Raw genomic sequence first — 15729 nt, 5'->3', positions numbered from 1 at the left:
CTAATTGATGATACGTATCAGTCAGGCCCTGTCAATGGGTCTGTATGGTACACGATGACGACGACGACGACGACGACGACGACGGGCAGACGACGGGCAGACCGAAGCGAGCGGTACAACGTTCCCACCTGTTGCTCACCTAGTAGATAATACGGTTCGGTCCGTTACCGGTCGGTTATCGTTATCATACAGCTCCGATTGCCACTCAACTCGCCTCGACAGTATACGAGGAGTGTCAGCCAGCGAGAGAGAGAGCGAGAGAGAGAGAGAAAGTGAGAAGGAGAGGTCGATAGGCCCTCGATAGGACCACCGGTAGTGGATAACTGGGCATTCCAACGGCCATGTTCGCTCATCGGTATCGCCGGTTGCGCTGGTGTTTACTGATCATCGCACATCGCGTGCGTTTCCCCCGGGGTAATCGATGGCTGCCGATTGCGCCCATATCGCGCAACTCTGGGCTGACTGATAGGGGGGAAAACATAAGCATGATAGATAATGACCTGCTGCTGCTGCTGCGGTGTGTCCATGTTGTGTCTCCTATCAGGCAGCTTATGTAGCGGTGAGGTTTGTTTAGGTGTGAGGTAAGGTCAGAGAATCGAGATATGTCTCAGCTCTAAACAACGTCCTTCACTACGCTACACAGCGCTACGTCGTGTGACAGAGTGACAGGATAGGAGAGCGATGAGCACGTCATCATCATCATCGATTGCAACACCGGTGATAGTGTCCAGGTCCAGGTATCCACGCATCCTGTGAGTAATGCGTGTCTGCTGTCCTGTGACGTTGCTGATTGTGCTGCCCCACTCTTTGCTTCCCACCCTCCCACCCCGAATGAAACGCACTTGCGAGTGTAGAGTAAAGTGGGGGGAAAACGGAAACATTTCATTTTATTCACTCTTTGCGGACCCCTCAGCACTGGCAGCAGACCGTGCCTCTGTCGCATTCGTATTAACGTCCTGCAACGAGCGTGTGTGAGAGAGAGAGAGAGAGAAAAAGATGTTAAACAAATAGAGGAAAGAAAGTAAAGGAGCAGTAAAGGAGCTAGTAAAACAAGTCGGTCGTACCTTCGCCGACTGGCCCTTGGAAGCTATCAGGTTCATGAGCCGGTACCGGTTCTCCGTGTGCTCGCTGAGCTTCTGTGGTATGACCAGCAGGGTCGTGGTCGTGTTGCCCGCAAACAGAATCAAAAACAACGTACTCAACACCGGAATCTGGCAGGAGGTAAAGGAGGAGAAGGAGAAGAATTGCAATGAAACGGTTAGGTCAGGTCAGGGGGCAGGGGCTGTTGGCTCTCACCTGCCAGGTGGCATCCGGATGGGCCGACAGCTGGTACAGTGTCCACGCGTTGTAGAACTGGAACAGATAGCCGACGAACAGGAACGGTATGAGGAAGCTCAGCCCCCGCCACATCCACGAGTGGAAGCCCTCGATCGTGATGTCCATGTTGTGGCGCTCACCGAGGGCCTTCAGCCGGTACAGGACGCCCTTCTGGTAGCGGAACTGCATGTACTGCACCAGGCTGATGTAGACGTTGAAGTACATGAACTGCGACCGGAACAGCTGCCACGGTTCACCCTGGGGCCACACGAGCAGCACGCCCGCGCACACGGTCGAGATGAAGTGGTGCAGCCGCCACCAGCCCTTTATCCGCGAGCCGTTCACCTTCAAAATCGATTCCCTTATCGTAAGCGTACAGTAGTACCACACCAGCAGGAACAGAAACACCAGCTCGAGCGCTCTGCAATTGGCGAAGCGAAGGTTAGAATAGAGAAGGCTGTTTGCGCGCTGTTGTTGCGTTGTTGTTGCCCAACGCCCCTTTTACCTTAGGTTGAACACGATGTTTAGAAACGACAGCAGCAACCCGATCACGTTCAGGATCAGCTTGAACTTCTCGTACTCGTCCTTGTACCGGACCTTATCGTTGCGGTTCAGAATCGACACGTTGACATCACCGAGAATGATCTTCAGGTAGCGGCTGTTCTGCTGCGGCAATCCCTGCTCGATCTCGTGTATTTGCGCCTTCCGTTTCATGATGTTCTTGTTGAACAGCGAGAGCCATTCTTGGTCCGTGGCGGAAGAGGGCGGCTCGGTGCGTGTGTACCTGCGGGGATGAGGGAGCGAGTGAAGGTGGTGAGATAAGGATAAGGGTCTACAGAGATGGAGCATTCAGGTCCTTCGATGTTTCGCATACAGAAGGACCTTCCGAATGTTGCCTGTGTGTGTGAGAGAGAGTTTTCTGCCTTTTTTGCATCGCATCGCACTATGCAAGCTCCCGCGAGCTCACCAATACAGCATTCAGCAACGCGTTCGCAATTCGTCGGCCTCGCACCATTGCGCTCCGGCTAAACCAGCAGTGATTGGTGGTCACTGGTTTTGGCTTTAGTGGCGCGCGCGCGCGCGCCCTCCGATGGTAATTACCGCAACAGCCACACCGTCGACCTTCCGTGCCTTGATTGGACACACCGTCCGTCATCGCAAAGTTTAGACGAAAGATGAATGTGTAGAGCCGGGGAGGGCTAATGAGTTTAGCATGGTGGAGGATGGCACGGCCACACCGTCCTTGTCTTGTGCGCCTTGCATATGCGGTTTGTTTCTCGAAACTCTCTAAATAATCCCCAAACCACTATTCGTTCGCCACTGGAAGTTATTAGCTAATATCAACCACAACAACAACACAACAAAAGGTACGTCATCGTGTACCGTGCAAAACAAAACAAAACAAAACTGGAAAATAATGGGTGTAAGATGGTTGGGGGCGGGGAAAAGCAAAGACGCAGCCGATTAGCGACCGCTTGTTGGTGTTTGTTATCGTAGATAACAACGGGACCGGGACCGGTGCCCGGTTGCCCGTGCGATAAGCGCCGCGTGCGGCTTAAAAGGCAATACACAGAAGTGATTTGCAACCCAAAAGGCAACACGAAGCAAACCTCAGACCGCAGACCATAAAGCGCAGACCAAACTCCATTCCATCCGTTTCGATCAGGGTCCATCATTTATCTTATCGCCCACCTGTTGTGTGTGTATGTGTGTGTGTGTGTGTGTCGGCTATACAAAGGGCGCAATGTATGCGCGAAATGAGATGAGGACCGCGAATCGGTCGAGCTTAAAACACACCAAAAAAGAAAAACCCGGCAAAACGCAGCAAACAACAACTCCCTCGCCATACTTACTGCTTCAAAATCTTCGATATCTGCTGCATGCGGTAGCGCTGGTGTTGGATTTGCTTCGTGCATTTCTCCTGCATCTCCTCCAGCCGTTCGTGCAGGTCCAAGTACGATTGGTTGGCCTCCTGTCGCCGTCGAGAGCGAGAGAGAGAGAGAGAAAGAAAGAGGGTAGAGGTTGGTTAGTGGCACATTAAAGCGCGACACAATGGCCGAACACAACACCAACAACAACAACACTAAAACGACAAAAACAACAGCCCGTACGGTACGTACCTCCAGGCTCCGGAACTCCTCGGTCAGCTCGGACCATTCTCGTTCCAGCTCGTTCACATCCATCGTTTCACAAACAGCACAGCAACCGAACACCGATCCGAATCCGGTGGCCGAACTCCGTTTGGTCTTTTGTATCGGTTTTTTTCTTTCTTTCTTTCTTTCTGTTACAGCTCCCGCAAACGAGACGTCCGGTGGTTACGGAAAAGTAAATGGGGGTGGGGGGCGAGAAGAGCCGAGAAGGCAGGCTTCTTTGCAACAGTTCCAATCAACCAGCACGGGACGACCAGACTAGCGTACCTGACCAGAAACGCCTCAAATGATACGATATTGACAAGCACAGTTGCACTGACCAGCGAACCAGCCAACGACAGCCGACCAATCCCGGGGCAGGGTTGCATTTGACACATGGTGGAGGCACGGGTGCGCGCGCGCGCGCGCGGACGCTATACTGCAGGGCTAGGCCGGGAACTCGTAACTCGAGCATACGCAGTATTTATCGCTGACTTTTTAAATATTTTTTAAGTCTTTCAAATGCTCCTACATGTCCTCCATGCAGTCGATGATAGGATGGCGCTCGCTGGAGTAAGCAAATGAGCTTTTAAATGTTTACCCCATAATGCGGCAAACCCGACGTTGGATTTAGTTTGTTTCGTTAACGTTCGGAACGAGCAACGATACCGGGCAGCTGCTGGCAACACTGTGAATGAGTTACCTTAGGATAACTCGGGTACAGGCCTAAAACGCTTCGAACAAAAGGTTTACAATCAAATCTGGCTTCGTGGCTTCCCCTTTTCAAATGGCAAGCAGAAGCAGATAAAACTTAATTACGAAATCCTCATTTTTTCGCGTTGCAATCGCAAAGCCCCTTGGTCGACCCTGGTTGAGGGATGACAGCGTGCGTCGTACGAGCGTACGGCTTCTACCTGAGCTCACACGTATCTCTTGTCTATGAAGCTGGCAGCCAGATCAGGTATACAGTGCTATCGTTTGTCGCCCGTTCGAGAATGGAAGAACAATGTAATGGCATGCACACGGGTGGCTGTCAGTCAGTGTGGCAAAGTTATACCGACAAGAGTGAACCGTACGTCACAGCAAATTGTTTACTGCTGGCTGGCTGGCTGTCTGTCTGCGCGCACACAGCTGTCGGGCGAGCAAGCGCGGTCGGCAGTACGGGGCCGCCCCGGAGGAGCGACTCGTTAGCAGATGGCCAGAGTGTGTGTGTGTGTGTGTTTTGCTGGTAAAGCTGGCCAATAGACATGGAGTCTCAAAGCCCTTCCACCGATACCAAAGCCCCGTCGACGGATTTTGAAGCGAAATATGAAATGGTAAGAGCTTCCCCCCTCCCCCGCGGTCGCACACACCTTAACACTTTTCACCCTGAACCATTGCAGACCCAAAAGCAGCTGGACGATTGCCTAAAGGATAACGAGAACCTGGTCATGAAGTATGCCTACGTGGAAAAGAAAAACATCGACCTGCGCGCACTGGTGGAGGAGAAGGAAGGGGAACTGAAACGGCGCGACCGCGAGCTGGCTCAGCTGCAGAAACAAGTGGCGACACTCAAGCAGGCGGCCGAACAGCCGAGACACAGCCGGAAGACTGCCGATCCAAAGGTACGCGATCCTAGCGGCGGTGGCTGCGACGCACGATGGCAAGCAATGTAATATCTCGTTTTCCATCTCCCGCAGGCGCACACGGCGGGCATCGAGGAGCGGCAGGCCACCGAGCAGATCGCGGAACTGAAGGCGAAAATCATGGAGCTGCAAGCGATCGAAATCATGCTCAAGCACGCCAGCATCGAGCAGGCGGAGCGGATCCGAGCGTTGCAAAAGTCCAACGAGGAGCTGCGCGTTAGCCTAGAGCACCGGGAGGCGGATCACAATGGCTGCCTGCGGCAGCTAAAGGAGACGGAAGACGACCGGCAGCAGCTCCAGGGACGGATCAAACAGATGGCCGGCGAGCAGGAGGCACAGTCAACCCGCATCGCCGAGCTGAGCGCACGGTTACACGAAGCGCACACCGCAGCGCAGGAATCATCGCGGTATGGATCTCCCCCCGTTTTCCCATTACATATTGCCTATTCCTGCACAATAATTCCACCCCGTTTCCCGTTCAGCCTACAGCACACCATCGAGCAGCAGGCCCACGAACGGGAGCAGCTGCAGGTGGCGCTCGACGAGCAGCGGAACGAGTGCGAAACGGTCAAGCAGAAGGAGCTCGAGCTGCTGACGCTGAACAAGGATCTGAGCGAGCTGAACTGCGTGCTGCAGCAGGAGATCGCCAAGCAGGAATCGAACATGCTGGCCGTCACGCTCGAGTACGGCAAGTTCATCAAGATGTTCTACGACTACGATGCGCAGATCGTGAGCCTCGCGAACTCGCTCGCCATCGAGCGGCAGCTGCGGGCCGAGGAGCGCCTGCTGATGGCGAAACACATTGCCGATCGGGCGCGCAAACTGAAACACACCGAGCAGTGCCTGCGACACACGCTGCACGATCTGGAGGCGTACCGGAAGAAGTATGGGGCCATCGTGAAGGTAACGAGCCAGCTCGCCATTCGGGTTTTCCAAAAAAAAAAAACCCCCCCAATCATTCTGCTTCTTCTGCTCGTTGCAGGAATTCCAGCGGGAAGTGAAGAACGTGCAGCAGGTCGTCGCAGGACACTGAAACACACGTTACGCTTAATATTTAAAACCAAAGGCCATACCACCATTTATTGATAAATTCATTCCATTTATTAACGTTATTCAACGTTAAACAAACACCGTTTTCGCCCCCCCCCCCCCCCCCACTCCCTAACATCACAGCGCAGTTTGAAATATGCAATAAAAGGGCAGACGACGTTTTTGTTTTGTTGTTGTTGCAAAAATGTACATAAACATGGCATGGGCATGGCATGGCATCGCCTCGCTGCCAATCCCAAATTGCCAAATTACCCGCGTTTTCCGACCACTAATCCCACTGTGCCATTAATTCGATGTTATACCGACTCCCGCTGGAGAGGCTTGAAGACAATGCGGACCGGGTGGTCCGGTACGGTGATGAGCTTCAGGATCGGTCGCACCGGTGGATGCTGCCCGTCCAGCTCCAGCTCGAACTCCTTCAGCAGCTGCGAACGAAACGGAAATCATTAGCCACCACTCTGCTGATGCTGAGATTTCGAGAGCCATTAGCGCACCAGTGACAACAGGTACTCCATCTGGAGTAGCGCAATCTTCCGGCCAACACAGGACCGTACGCCAATGGCGAATGGTAGCGAGGCTGACGGTGTAGCCATCGGTGTCGCCGGCGACGCCGCCGACGGTTCGCTGCCACTGGAACGCTGCCACCGGTACGGGTTGAACTCGTCCGGTGCGCTAAAGAATCGGGCATCCCGCCCGGCACTGTAGAGCGACAGCAGCACCAGCGTCTGTAACCAGAGAGAGCCTGTTAGAGAGAGCCTGCGAGAAATGACGCGCGCGTATCCTTACATCTTTGGGTAGATGGTAACCACCGAACGAAGCGTCCGCCTCAGCGAACCGCCCGACGAACGGTGCGATCGGGTACAGGCGCAGCGTTTCCCGCACCACCCCATTGACGGCGGCCGAGCTGAGCCCGCCCGCCGTCTCTTCGATGCTGCGGCGTACCGCTCCCTGCACGTCCGGATTAGCGGCTAGCGAATACAGGGCCCAGACGGTTGCAAACGACGTCTAATGGATGATCGTAGGCGTGTGTCAATTATTGTGTGCTTTCGTGTTGTTCCCTCCCCCCCCCCCCCCCAGGAACCTACCGTGTCACCGGCTGCTATGATGAAATCGACAAAGATGCGCCTCAGCAGCTCCTCGTCGATCTGACCGTGCAGCTCGTGCAGCAAACCATCCTCCAGCTCCGTGTGCCGCATGCCAAATTCGATGATCGAAGAAGCTGTTGAGAGAAATTTGGAATTTCCCGGGATTGCATGAGCATTGCGGTTCCAGTGGCATACCAGGACGAATCCCCCAGAACCCTTACCTAGACCGATCGTTTTCGGTACCACCTGTTCGAACTGCTGCCACGGCACCAGATTCATGCGATCGGCGAGGGCCGGCGGTACGTTCATCAGCTCCGAGCTACACCGAAAGATTTCGTACACGACGCCGGCGAACTGGGACACCAGCGCACCAAACTCGGCCGACTGCTGGCAGCGAGCGAACGATCGTCCTAGCATCAGGCTCAGCACCACTGGCAGAGGCAGAGCAGAGGTCGAGTTTAACGGGTGACGCCGTTGCTGCCGCCTACCTACCAAACGGACCTACCTTCGACCGACCACCGGTACAGGAACTGCTCGAGGTTCTCGAAGGCACCGAACGATCGGCGACGATCCGTGATCGCCCTGATCTCCGCGACCTTCTGCCCGCAGACGCGCCGTATCGGTGCTTCCATCCAGGTGGCGTCCTTCAGGAGGGGTTTGTTAAAGAGCTTCCGTGCCTGCAGCCACTCGTTGCCATCCCTGCCGGCCGGATTACGAAAGTCATGCTCGCGCGTCAGCCATTCCCACGGTTCACTTACATGAATAGCATACCGCGCTGGTAGTTGTACTTCTGGTTGAAGTACGTCCACGACTCGGGCAACGGATGGCGGGGGTATGGGCCCTCGAGCTGAAACGTTCGCCGCATCAGCTCGGGATCGCGCGTAAACACCGCATTCTGCACGCCTATCCGCAGCCGGAACAGATCGCCATGCTGTTTGTGGTATCGCGAGATGCGCAGGTGTAGCCTATACATATATGCAAAATGAGGATCAATACAAGCCAGCGATGGGGTTTTGGGCCTTCGCCTTCGCCTTCACTTACTCCGCCGGTTTGCCTAGCTGCAGAATGTCGTTCAGTCGACCTATCAGTGGAATCCGGGCCGGTCCCGGTATCTCCTCGAACGGCTTGCCATACGCGGTCGACGAGTGGTAGCGGTAGCAATGCTTTGCTCGATGCAGAATGCGCCAAGGTAACGAGCGCTGTCGAGCGGCTAGCGAGATGAACATTGCCGGAACGCAAACAGCACGCGCAAACCAAGGATCAACTCGATCAACTCGATCCAACCACCAATAATCGAGCGCGGAAGGCTCGGAATATGAACGAAAAACGGTCCCACAAACCGCTAAACAAAACCGGACGGACGGCAAACCGAAAAGAAAAGAAGACGCTGCTGCTGAAACCAAAAAAAAACCCGATAAACGAACACATAAAAACAAAACTAATAAACAAACAACTAACACAATGGAGCAGCTCAGCGTTTACTCAGTTTGCTCTGCTCTTGCTCTGCATTCTAATTCTGCATCTACAGGTGTGCGTGCGTGTGCGTGTGGGTGTATGTGTGTGGGTGTGTGTTTGCGAGAGCTCACGAAAGATGAAACGAAAGTGAGAAAAAAAAAAGAAGAGTGCGATAAACAAACAGCGCGATAAACGGCGCGAGAACTTTGAACCCGACCAATCGTACTAACCTTGGAGCGGAGGAACTGCTGCTGCTGCTGCTGCTGCTGCTGCTGCTGAACCGCGAGACCCCCCTCCAACCAGACCAATCCAATCTTACGGTATGATACGCGCGTACCCAAATCGGATCGTCGGTTGGTATACCTTCATGGGGGTTTCACTCGTGAGAGCCGTTGCGCGAGCGCGCGAGATGCAGCGCGAGATTCCGGAACGCGGAACGCTGACCGGCAATCATGTTAGCCAAATAACCACACCGGCCACTCACAACTCAAATCAACGCATCCCCTAACATCAATCATCCCTGAACGCCCCCTGAAACCAAATGTAGAGTGTTGAATTTTGATGCCGTTTTTGTTTGTTTGTTTGTTTGTTTGTTTATTCGCCACGTCAACATCGATCTGTTCATTGCTGATCAGCGTGATTTCCTGAGTCCGGTCCGGCTTTCACTGCTTGGAAACATTCCTTGACTGGCTTGTGGTTTCGCGACAAGCGGAAGCCCAACCCGGAGCCGAGATAAATGAACCGTAGATCAGAGAGTTTCCTCTTCCTCTTCGCCGTGCTGATAGCAACTTTCTTTCAATCCCATTGTTAGAAGGTTCTTCACCATGGAAAATGGCGGTCGTGAGTCAGTTTAAAGTTCGTTCCATAATAATAGTAAAAGGGATCATAATTTCCAAAAATACCAATCAGAATCCCCGAGAGGGATGGCAACAGAGAGATGGAGGAGACTGGTAGAGCTTTTTAAATTATTCGCGCAGCGCATTCGCATTCCTACTTCCTCATTCATGGACGACTGGGCGAACTTCCCGGCAAGCATGCGGCAGGCAGAAGGGCAAACAACAATAATCATCATCATCGCCGATGCACGGGTCTCAACTCGGCGTACACCGTTCGTTCTGTTTGGCTTACAAATTAGGCTGCTTTGTTAGCGAACGTTATTTAATGAAGGCAGCGCAGCGGCAGCAGTAGTACGCACCACCAACGTATGAACCACCCCTTCCTTTCTCCCTCCACCATACTGTTCGCTCTCGTTCTCTCTCTTTCTATTTCTCTCTCTCTCTCTCTCTCTCTCTCTCTCTCTCTCTCTCTCTCTCTCTCTCTCTCTTTCGCTCGCACATCTATTAAGCCATCCATCGGGCGGAATGAGGACATGCTATCGCGCAAGAAAAACGCTTCATTTATGTTCAATTTGCGGGCCATCAAACTTGAGAAGTAATGTCCCTGTAGCGCGGTTCCGCAGCAGCAGCAGCAGCAGCTGAGCCAATCGAACAGAAGCGATGTGTTGGCGTGTGCGTCAGAGAAAATGGTTGCCACGGTATGGCGCGGCACTGCGCGCGACGCGCGTTCTACACACTTGTGCCCGTGCATACTTGTACAGCCAGTATAGCGCACACGCATCATCTTGGCTGGGCTGCTTGCCTTGCCGTGCAACAACACCAACAACAACAGCAACAACAACAAATCTCTGTACTCTCTGTAGGCGCATACAGCCACAAACGCACACGACGCGATGCTAGAGGCCAACTCACACCACCACCACTAGCACACCAAAAAACGTTCACGGTTGTGTTGTGTACAGCCCCTCAATCCCATCTCTTGACGCGTTGCCGCTGAACCGAGATCATCGAGCAGGGTTGTTGGCTAGGACGACGGGCGGGCGGTAGTGTTTAAATTCTGCTGCTGCTCGTATTGGTTTGGTGGTGCTTATGTGGCCGCCACTCCTGCCTCCTGTGCGCATTTTGTGTGTACATTATGTATAAGCATCTATATATGTATACATGTATATATATATATGTATTTGTATAATACGCAACGAGAACATGCTTGGGACCGAGAGTACATGGAGAATACACGGAGCCACTCCGACGATGAGATTTTTTTGGGGAATACGACGCGAGAGGCCATACATAATATGCTGCTTTTAATGGAAAGCAGCAGTTTACAACACCCATCAAACAATCGAAAAGAAGAAGAAAAAACCAGGGCGCGGGGTGGGGGGGAAGAAAAAAAGAAGGTCAGAAGCGGTTCCCAAAGAACCTTTCGTAACTCAACTGTTTTTTTTTTCTTTTTGTTTTTTTTCTTCTTTTATTTCTTTCTCAAACTCCAAGCAATAGGAACGAGGAACGCTAGCACCAACACCAGCAAAACAATCGTGCCATGCTATAATCGCGCTATATGTGGTACGCACCAACTAGAGACAGCAGCAGCAGCAGCAGCAGCAGCAGCAAGCAATACGACGACGACGACGACGACGACGCTCGCTCGCTCGCGATGAGCTGAGCTGAGCTGAGCGAAGCGGTTTGCTCTATGCTTGCGTTGGATGCCTTCGTCGCTGGGCCAGCACCACCACCACCATCACCACCAGCGCTGCTGCTGCTACTGCTGCTCACGATGACGACGACGACGACGACGACGACGATGACGGCCGAGGGGTTTCAATTCCGCCTTAGGAGGTTCCGAGTGAAGACAAAACTTTTTGCTTCCATTTCTCAATCGGTCAGCGACCGTAGCGGAGCGTACGACTATCGTCGCCGTTGTCGTCGTCGTCCTTGTAGTCGCCCGCCGTACGAATCGTCGTCTTCGCCGTGTTGTGTGTTTGGTTCTCATCCGTCAATGTGAAGAAGAGCTTTGAGGCAGCACCCAACAGAAGCAGCAGCAGCAGCCACCGGATCCCTATCTCTCCTCGTTGGTGGAGAGATTCTTCCCTAGTAGTAGGTGCGCTGCGCTTCCTATGCTTCGTGGTTTTACTGTTTGTTGTTGTCGTTCTTGTTGTTCATGTTGTTGTTGTTGTTGTTTAGGAGTCAGGATTGTGCGTGGAGTGTCGAGGGACGCGGAACGGGGGGTGGGAGGCTATATGGGAAACTAGCAACAAAACAACAAAAAAAAACACCAAAAAACAAAGGAACCAATCAACGAGTCCGCAACCGCGGCCACTTTCTCTCTGTCCTCGCGGGGGGGTGGGGGCTCCGAACGCTCTCTCCAAACCCAATTTCTTCTCCTCTAATCAGTGCAAACCAGTCCCCCGGTGGTGCCTGGCACCAGGATCATAAGTGTGCGTGTGTGCGTGCGTGCTTGTCGGTGTATCGGTGAGGGGGAGAGAGAGAGAGCGAGAGAGATGCCTCTGGATTGCTCGTCCTTCGTTGGTTTTCACGAGATTTCGGCTGCGCGGTGCCGCGATTCTCCACAGTTTCGTGTCACAGCACACATACACAGAGGCACGCGCGGGTGTGTGTGTGCGTGTGTGTTGGCTCGCTCACTCGCGCGGTTTCTTCACGGAAGTGTGTGCCCGTTTCTCGGAGTCGGAGTTTTCGTGCGGTGGTGGTGGTCACCGCCGTGGCCACCAATTCCACCTGTGTGCGCGCGCGAGAGAGCGATCTCTTACGAAACACAACAGTCGAGGCTGTTCGGCGCGATGCTGCTGCTGCTGCCTGAAAGTATATAATAGGGTGGCTTATGTAGGGGTGGCCCCTTCGTCACAATCCCATACTGAGACCGAACCGACTCACTATGGAGCTAGGATGGCAGCTCCTTCGTGGCGTACACCAGCCAGCATCTCGCGAACGCCACTCACTCACGCACTCGCTCACTTCACTTCACTTCACTTCACTTACTCGCACGCTGACATAAAGCATGAGCAATGGAAGAAAAGCAATAGCGATCCGCGTGATAAGACAGAAAGAGAGAGAGAGAGAGCGTGCGAGCGAGCGAGCGAGTGAGAGTGATAAAGAGAGTGAGAGAGAACGAGGAAAAAGAGTAAATCAAAAACGGGCAAAGAAGCAGCAGCAGCAGCAACGAAGCAGAAGTTTTTGTTACGCGCATCGGCATCGGCATGCCGTGGCCTAAATATGAATTTCTACCAAACTGCCAGTCCCCTTCCCTCCCTTCCGGGAGGAATAGTTAAACGAACTTCCTCGTGCTTCCACCGTCTCCGTCGATTCGATTTGATTTGGAAAACGAGCAACCGAGCGAGCGAACGAGCGAGCGAGCGAGCGAGCGCGCGCCAGATCGCGAGTGACATAACGTGAGCCTAACGAGCGCCGAGCGCTGATTATACAGCCCCGGCTGGCTGCCCTCCTTCCCTATCTAGTGGTTTGTGGATAGTAGTAACAACTGCTTCTTCTTCGCCGTCTTCTTCCCTCTCACACACACTGTCTTTCTGTCCCATATACCCCTTTTCGCTCGCTTCTACTACCCTTCTACTTGCCAAGTCGTTCGAAAGTTGCACGATGTGCACGGACGCAGGGGCAGGGGAAGGAGCCAGGCCAGGGGGGGGGGGGGGGGCACTCGAACAACGGGATTTTACGGGGTCTTCTCGTGTGTTTGGTTTGGTAGCTGCTGAATGATGTGTGTGTGTGTGTGTGTGTGTGTGTGTGTGTGTGGTGTTCAGGAGGAACCGTTGCGCATTTCGGGCGGCTGGCCGGGTCCGCATGCTGGAGTGCTCTCTCTCTCTCTCTCGGCTCGACTTACTCCCCATTGCAGGCATTGCGGGGCCGGACGCCGTCTTGACCTCGGGGAAGGGGAATCTCTCTCGTGCACCGTGCGTGAATCCACCGGTCGGTCGGTCAGTTCCCCGCTAGTGAAACTCCGCACTCGCCTTCGCCTGTTTATGTGCCAAACATACGCGCCCTCCTCAGGAAACCTGATTTAAAACCCTGAACCACCAAACAACAACCGAAATGCAAAAGGAGGCCAGCCGTAGCCAGCGGTAATGAGGCGAAGGGGGGGGGGGGGGGCACAGTGTAAGCGTTACATCTCAGGAACTGGATCAGTGCGAGTGGAAGGTGGAGGGGACGTGAAATACACGTTTAAAGTAGTGTGCACCGCAAGCTAGCGCGTACTCGTATCAGTGAGGGAGAGGCGATAGTGGTTCTGATAGTAACTAGCCAACAGCTAGTCAAAGTAGTAGTAGTAGTAGTATCAGTACTACTGCTAGTGACGGATAAAGAATACAAAACCCAGCAACAGCAACAACAACAACAACAACAACGAAAAAAAACAACCGGATCGTAAATCGTAAACAGGCAGGCAACGCAATCAATACCGTTTCGCTGAAACAGCAGCAGTAACAATGCCAACCACCATTATTCAACGCACACACACACACCTACGCGCTCACACGTATACACCAAACACGTTGCTCGCTCTCCCGAGCCTGCGTGCACACATACAGCCCCAGCATACACAACACACTACATAAGTGCGACCAGGAGCGCGCGCCCGCGCACATACATATCAACCGAAGCGATATAATATGAGGGGAAGGGGGGCAGGGGTGAAGTGAAGTGAACTGGCGTGTGTGTGTGTGTGTGTGTGTGTGTGTGTATGTGGAGGTGGTGTGGTACATGTGTCCATGTTGCGTGGAGTGTTGTGTAGCGAATACCTCAACTCATCGAGCAAAATCAACAATCAAACAGACGGCCGCACACAATTACAGACAAACCAGCGCTCCGAGTTATTGCTGCCAGCCAGCCAGCAGCGATGCTAGAAGATGCTATCATGTTAAACAACGGGCTCAGCGGGGATTCTCCTCCTTCTCCTCCTCCTTCTCGCTTCTGGCTACCATCCGCCGAGGGCAACTGGTTACATGCGAGAGCGCAGAAGAGCGAGAAAGAGAGAGAGAGAGAGCGTGCGAGCGAGAGAAAAAAGAGGAGGAAAGCGCATAGCGCTGGGTAAAGAAAGAGAAAGCAGGAGGATAGAAGGACACATATATACATAAGTACATGTAAATAGAGAGAAAGAGGGAGAGGGATTGATGTTGTTTGTTAGTGTTGTTCTTGTTACTTTGTTTGTTCCTATCATCGTAATTCGGAATATGCACTTGGGTGATTCTAATTCCAAAATGGTTTTTGAATCCACCTTCATTGTGTTCCTCACACACACACACACACACACTCAGTCCTTGTGGTGTGCCCAAGCTGAGAGAACGGAGGAACGTTAGCAGGGTGGGGAGAGGGGGAATTGAAATCGGAATAACTGCGCTGCGATGATGATCTTATCTCTCCCGTTTGGTATAGGAGTATACAAGTATATACTACTCCTTTCTGCCACCCTCTGCCACCTTCTGCCCCCAACACCCATCTCTTATCATCCGCGTTAGTGTTGTCATGTTTACGTAATCGGGCACTGGCGAACCTCCCCCCCAAACCCCCACACCACCACCACCAACACATGCGTGTGTGTGAGTGTAATTTGATTCCGCTCTCGTTAGCGGAAGAAACGTGTCTACTAACTAAAATCACGAAATAATGACGAACTGCTGTACAAAGTCAATCTTGGGAAAATGGCTGATGATGAATCGGGCGGGTAGTAAATCGTGGCAGCAAGGGAAGGGGAAACGGGAGCGAGAGAGACAGAGAAAGAGAGGGTGAGGGTAGGTGGGCAGCATAGTAGTGTGTTTTCGCAACCGCAACATTATTTAATGGGCACGGACACATACACGGGCGCGCGCACATACATGCGTATTAGCTGCACGTCAACAATCAAGGCACACATTCAATGCCTTCGACCTTCATACAATACAAGATGGGAGATGGGGTTTGGGAGGGGGGGGAGCGGCTGCTGCCGTATCGAGAGTTGAGCAGAAACAGCAGAAGGAAGGAAGGAATAGGAAGCACTTCGTCTTCTTTCAACATCGTTTCTTCTCGCGCAATACTCGCGCGCGCTGGTGGTGTACTGCGCTGCTAAGCTGCTGGCTATCCGCAAAGTGTGTACGACACTTTCGTGAAGGCGGCGACGGCGCTGACAACGACTACTATAGCTATCGCCAGAGCGGCGTTTCCGGCGGTGGTAGAATGAAGTTATTTGTTGCGGGCATGAAAAGTATCGGAAGCACTAGAAACCTAAAACAAC

The 15729-nt window shown here is 53.1% G+C and overlaps 5 protein-coding genes across 7 annotated transcripts in view; 2 read left to right on the top strand and 3 right to left on the bottom strand.

Moving 5' to 3' along the window:
* The window catches only part of LOC125955879 (uncharacterized), a 72961-nt gene that overhangs the window by 57057 nt on the left and 175 nt on the right, over positions 1-15729 (bottom strand). The gene's annotated exons all lie outside the window — the stretch shown is intronic.
* On the bottom strand, positions 842-3815 carry LOC125955870 (transmembrane protein 120 homolog). The gene is made up of 6 exons (XM_049687152.1): positions 3438-3815; positions 3171-3289; positions 1823-2101; positions 1297-1738; positions 1065-1211; positions 842-956 (listed from the first exon to the last, which is right to left on the bottom strand). The coding sequence occupies exons 1-6, from the start codon at positions 3498-3500 to the stop codon at positions 888-890; spliced, it is 1119 nt and encodes a 372-aa protein (XP_049543109.1). The 5' UTR covers positions 3501-3815; the 3' UTR covers positions 842-887.
* Positions 4459-6194, top strand: LOC125955872 (cingulin-like). Its single transcript, XM_049687167.1, has 5 exons — positions 4459-4762; positions 4829-5050; positions 5126-5478; positions 5554-5974; positions 6054-6194. Exons 1-5 carry the CDS (start codon positions 4694-4696, stop codon positions 6102-6104), a joined length of 1116 nt encoding a protein of 371 aa, XP_049543124.1. The 5' UTR covers positions 4459-4693; the 3' UTR covers positions 6105-6194.
* On the bottom strand, positions 6412-9095 carry LOC125955848 (cytochrome P450 315a1, mitochondrial). The gene is made up of 10 exons (XM_049687114.1): positions 8892-9095; positions 8665-8728; positions 8248-8596; positions 7965-8171; positions 7712-7905; positions 7428-7637; positions 7207-7340; positions 6908-7126; positions 6616-6846; positions 6412-6546 (listed from the first exon to the last, which is right to left on the bottom strand). Exons 3-10 carry the CDS (start codon positions 8430-8432, stop codon positions 6418-6420), a joined length of 1509 nt encoding a protein of 502 aa, XP_049543071.1. The 5' UTR covers positions 8433-8596; positions 8665-8728; positions 8892-9095; the 3' UTR covers positions 6412-6417.
* LOC125955729 (TOX high mobility group box family member 4-B-like) overlaps positions 11147-15729 on the top strand; it is a 9654-nt gene continuing 5071 nt past the window's right edge. Inside the window, exon 1 of one of the 3 annotated variants that reach the window (XM_049686883.1) lies at positions 11147-11591. The gene's annotated coding sequence lies outside the window, so the exon portion shown is untranslated. Of the gene's footprint in view, positions 11596-13238; positions 13586-15729 lie in introns of those variants that run through there. The other 2 variants (XM_049686876.1, XM_049686891.1) reach the window with 2 other exon arrangements.

The sequence above is a fragment of the Anopheles darlingi genome, chromosome X, assembly GCF_943734745.1.
Source record: "Anopheles darlingi chromosome X, idAnoDarlMG_H_01, whole genome shotgun sequence".
Classification (NCBI taxonomy): Eukaryota; Metazoa; Arthropoda; class Insecta; order Diptera; family Culicidae; genus Anopheles; species Anopheles darlingi.
The sequence above is the reverse complement of the archived record's forward strand: the minus strand, read 5'-3'. Positions and strand labels throughout refer to the sequence as shown.

Coding starts and splice junctions, on each gene's coding strand:
- LOC125955870 (XM_049687152.1), bottom strand. CDS start 3,500: ATGGATGTGAACGAGCTGGAACGAGAATGGTCCGAGCTGACCGAGGAG. Junction 3,290..3,437: donor AGGAGTTCCGGAGCCTGGAG/GTACGTACCGTA, acceptor CGACGGCGACAG/GAGGCCAACCAATCGTACTT. Junction 1,212..1,296: donor ATCCGGATGCCACCTGGCAG/GTGAGAGCCAAC, acceptor ACCTCCTGCCAG/ATTCCGGTGTTGAGTACGTT.
- LOC125955872 (XM_049687167.1), top strand. CDS start 4,694: ATGGAGTCTCAAAGCCCTTCCACCGATACCAAAGCCCCGTCGACGGAT. Junction 4,763..4,828: donor TTGAAGCGAAATATGAAATG/GTAAGAGCTTCC, acceptor GAACCATTGCAG/ACCCAAAAGCAGCTGGACGA. Junction 5,975..6,053: donor AGTATGGGGCCATCGTGAAG/GTAACGAGCCAG, acceptor TGCTCGTTGCAG/GAATTCCAGCGGGAAGTGAA.
- LOC125955848 (XM_049687114.1), bottom strand. CDS start 8,432: ATGTTCATCTCGCTAGCCGCTCGACAGCGCTCGTTACCTTGGCGCATT. Junction 7,638..7,711: donor GTACCGGTGGTCGGTCGAAG/GTAGGTCCGTTT, acceptor TGCCTCTGCCAG/TGGTGCTGAGCCTGATGCTA. Junction 7,341..7,427: donor ACCGAAAACGATCGGTCTAG/GTAAGGGTTCTG, acceptor TTCTCTCAACAG/CTTCTTCGATCATCGAATTT.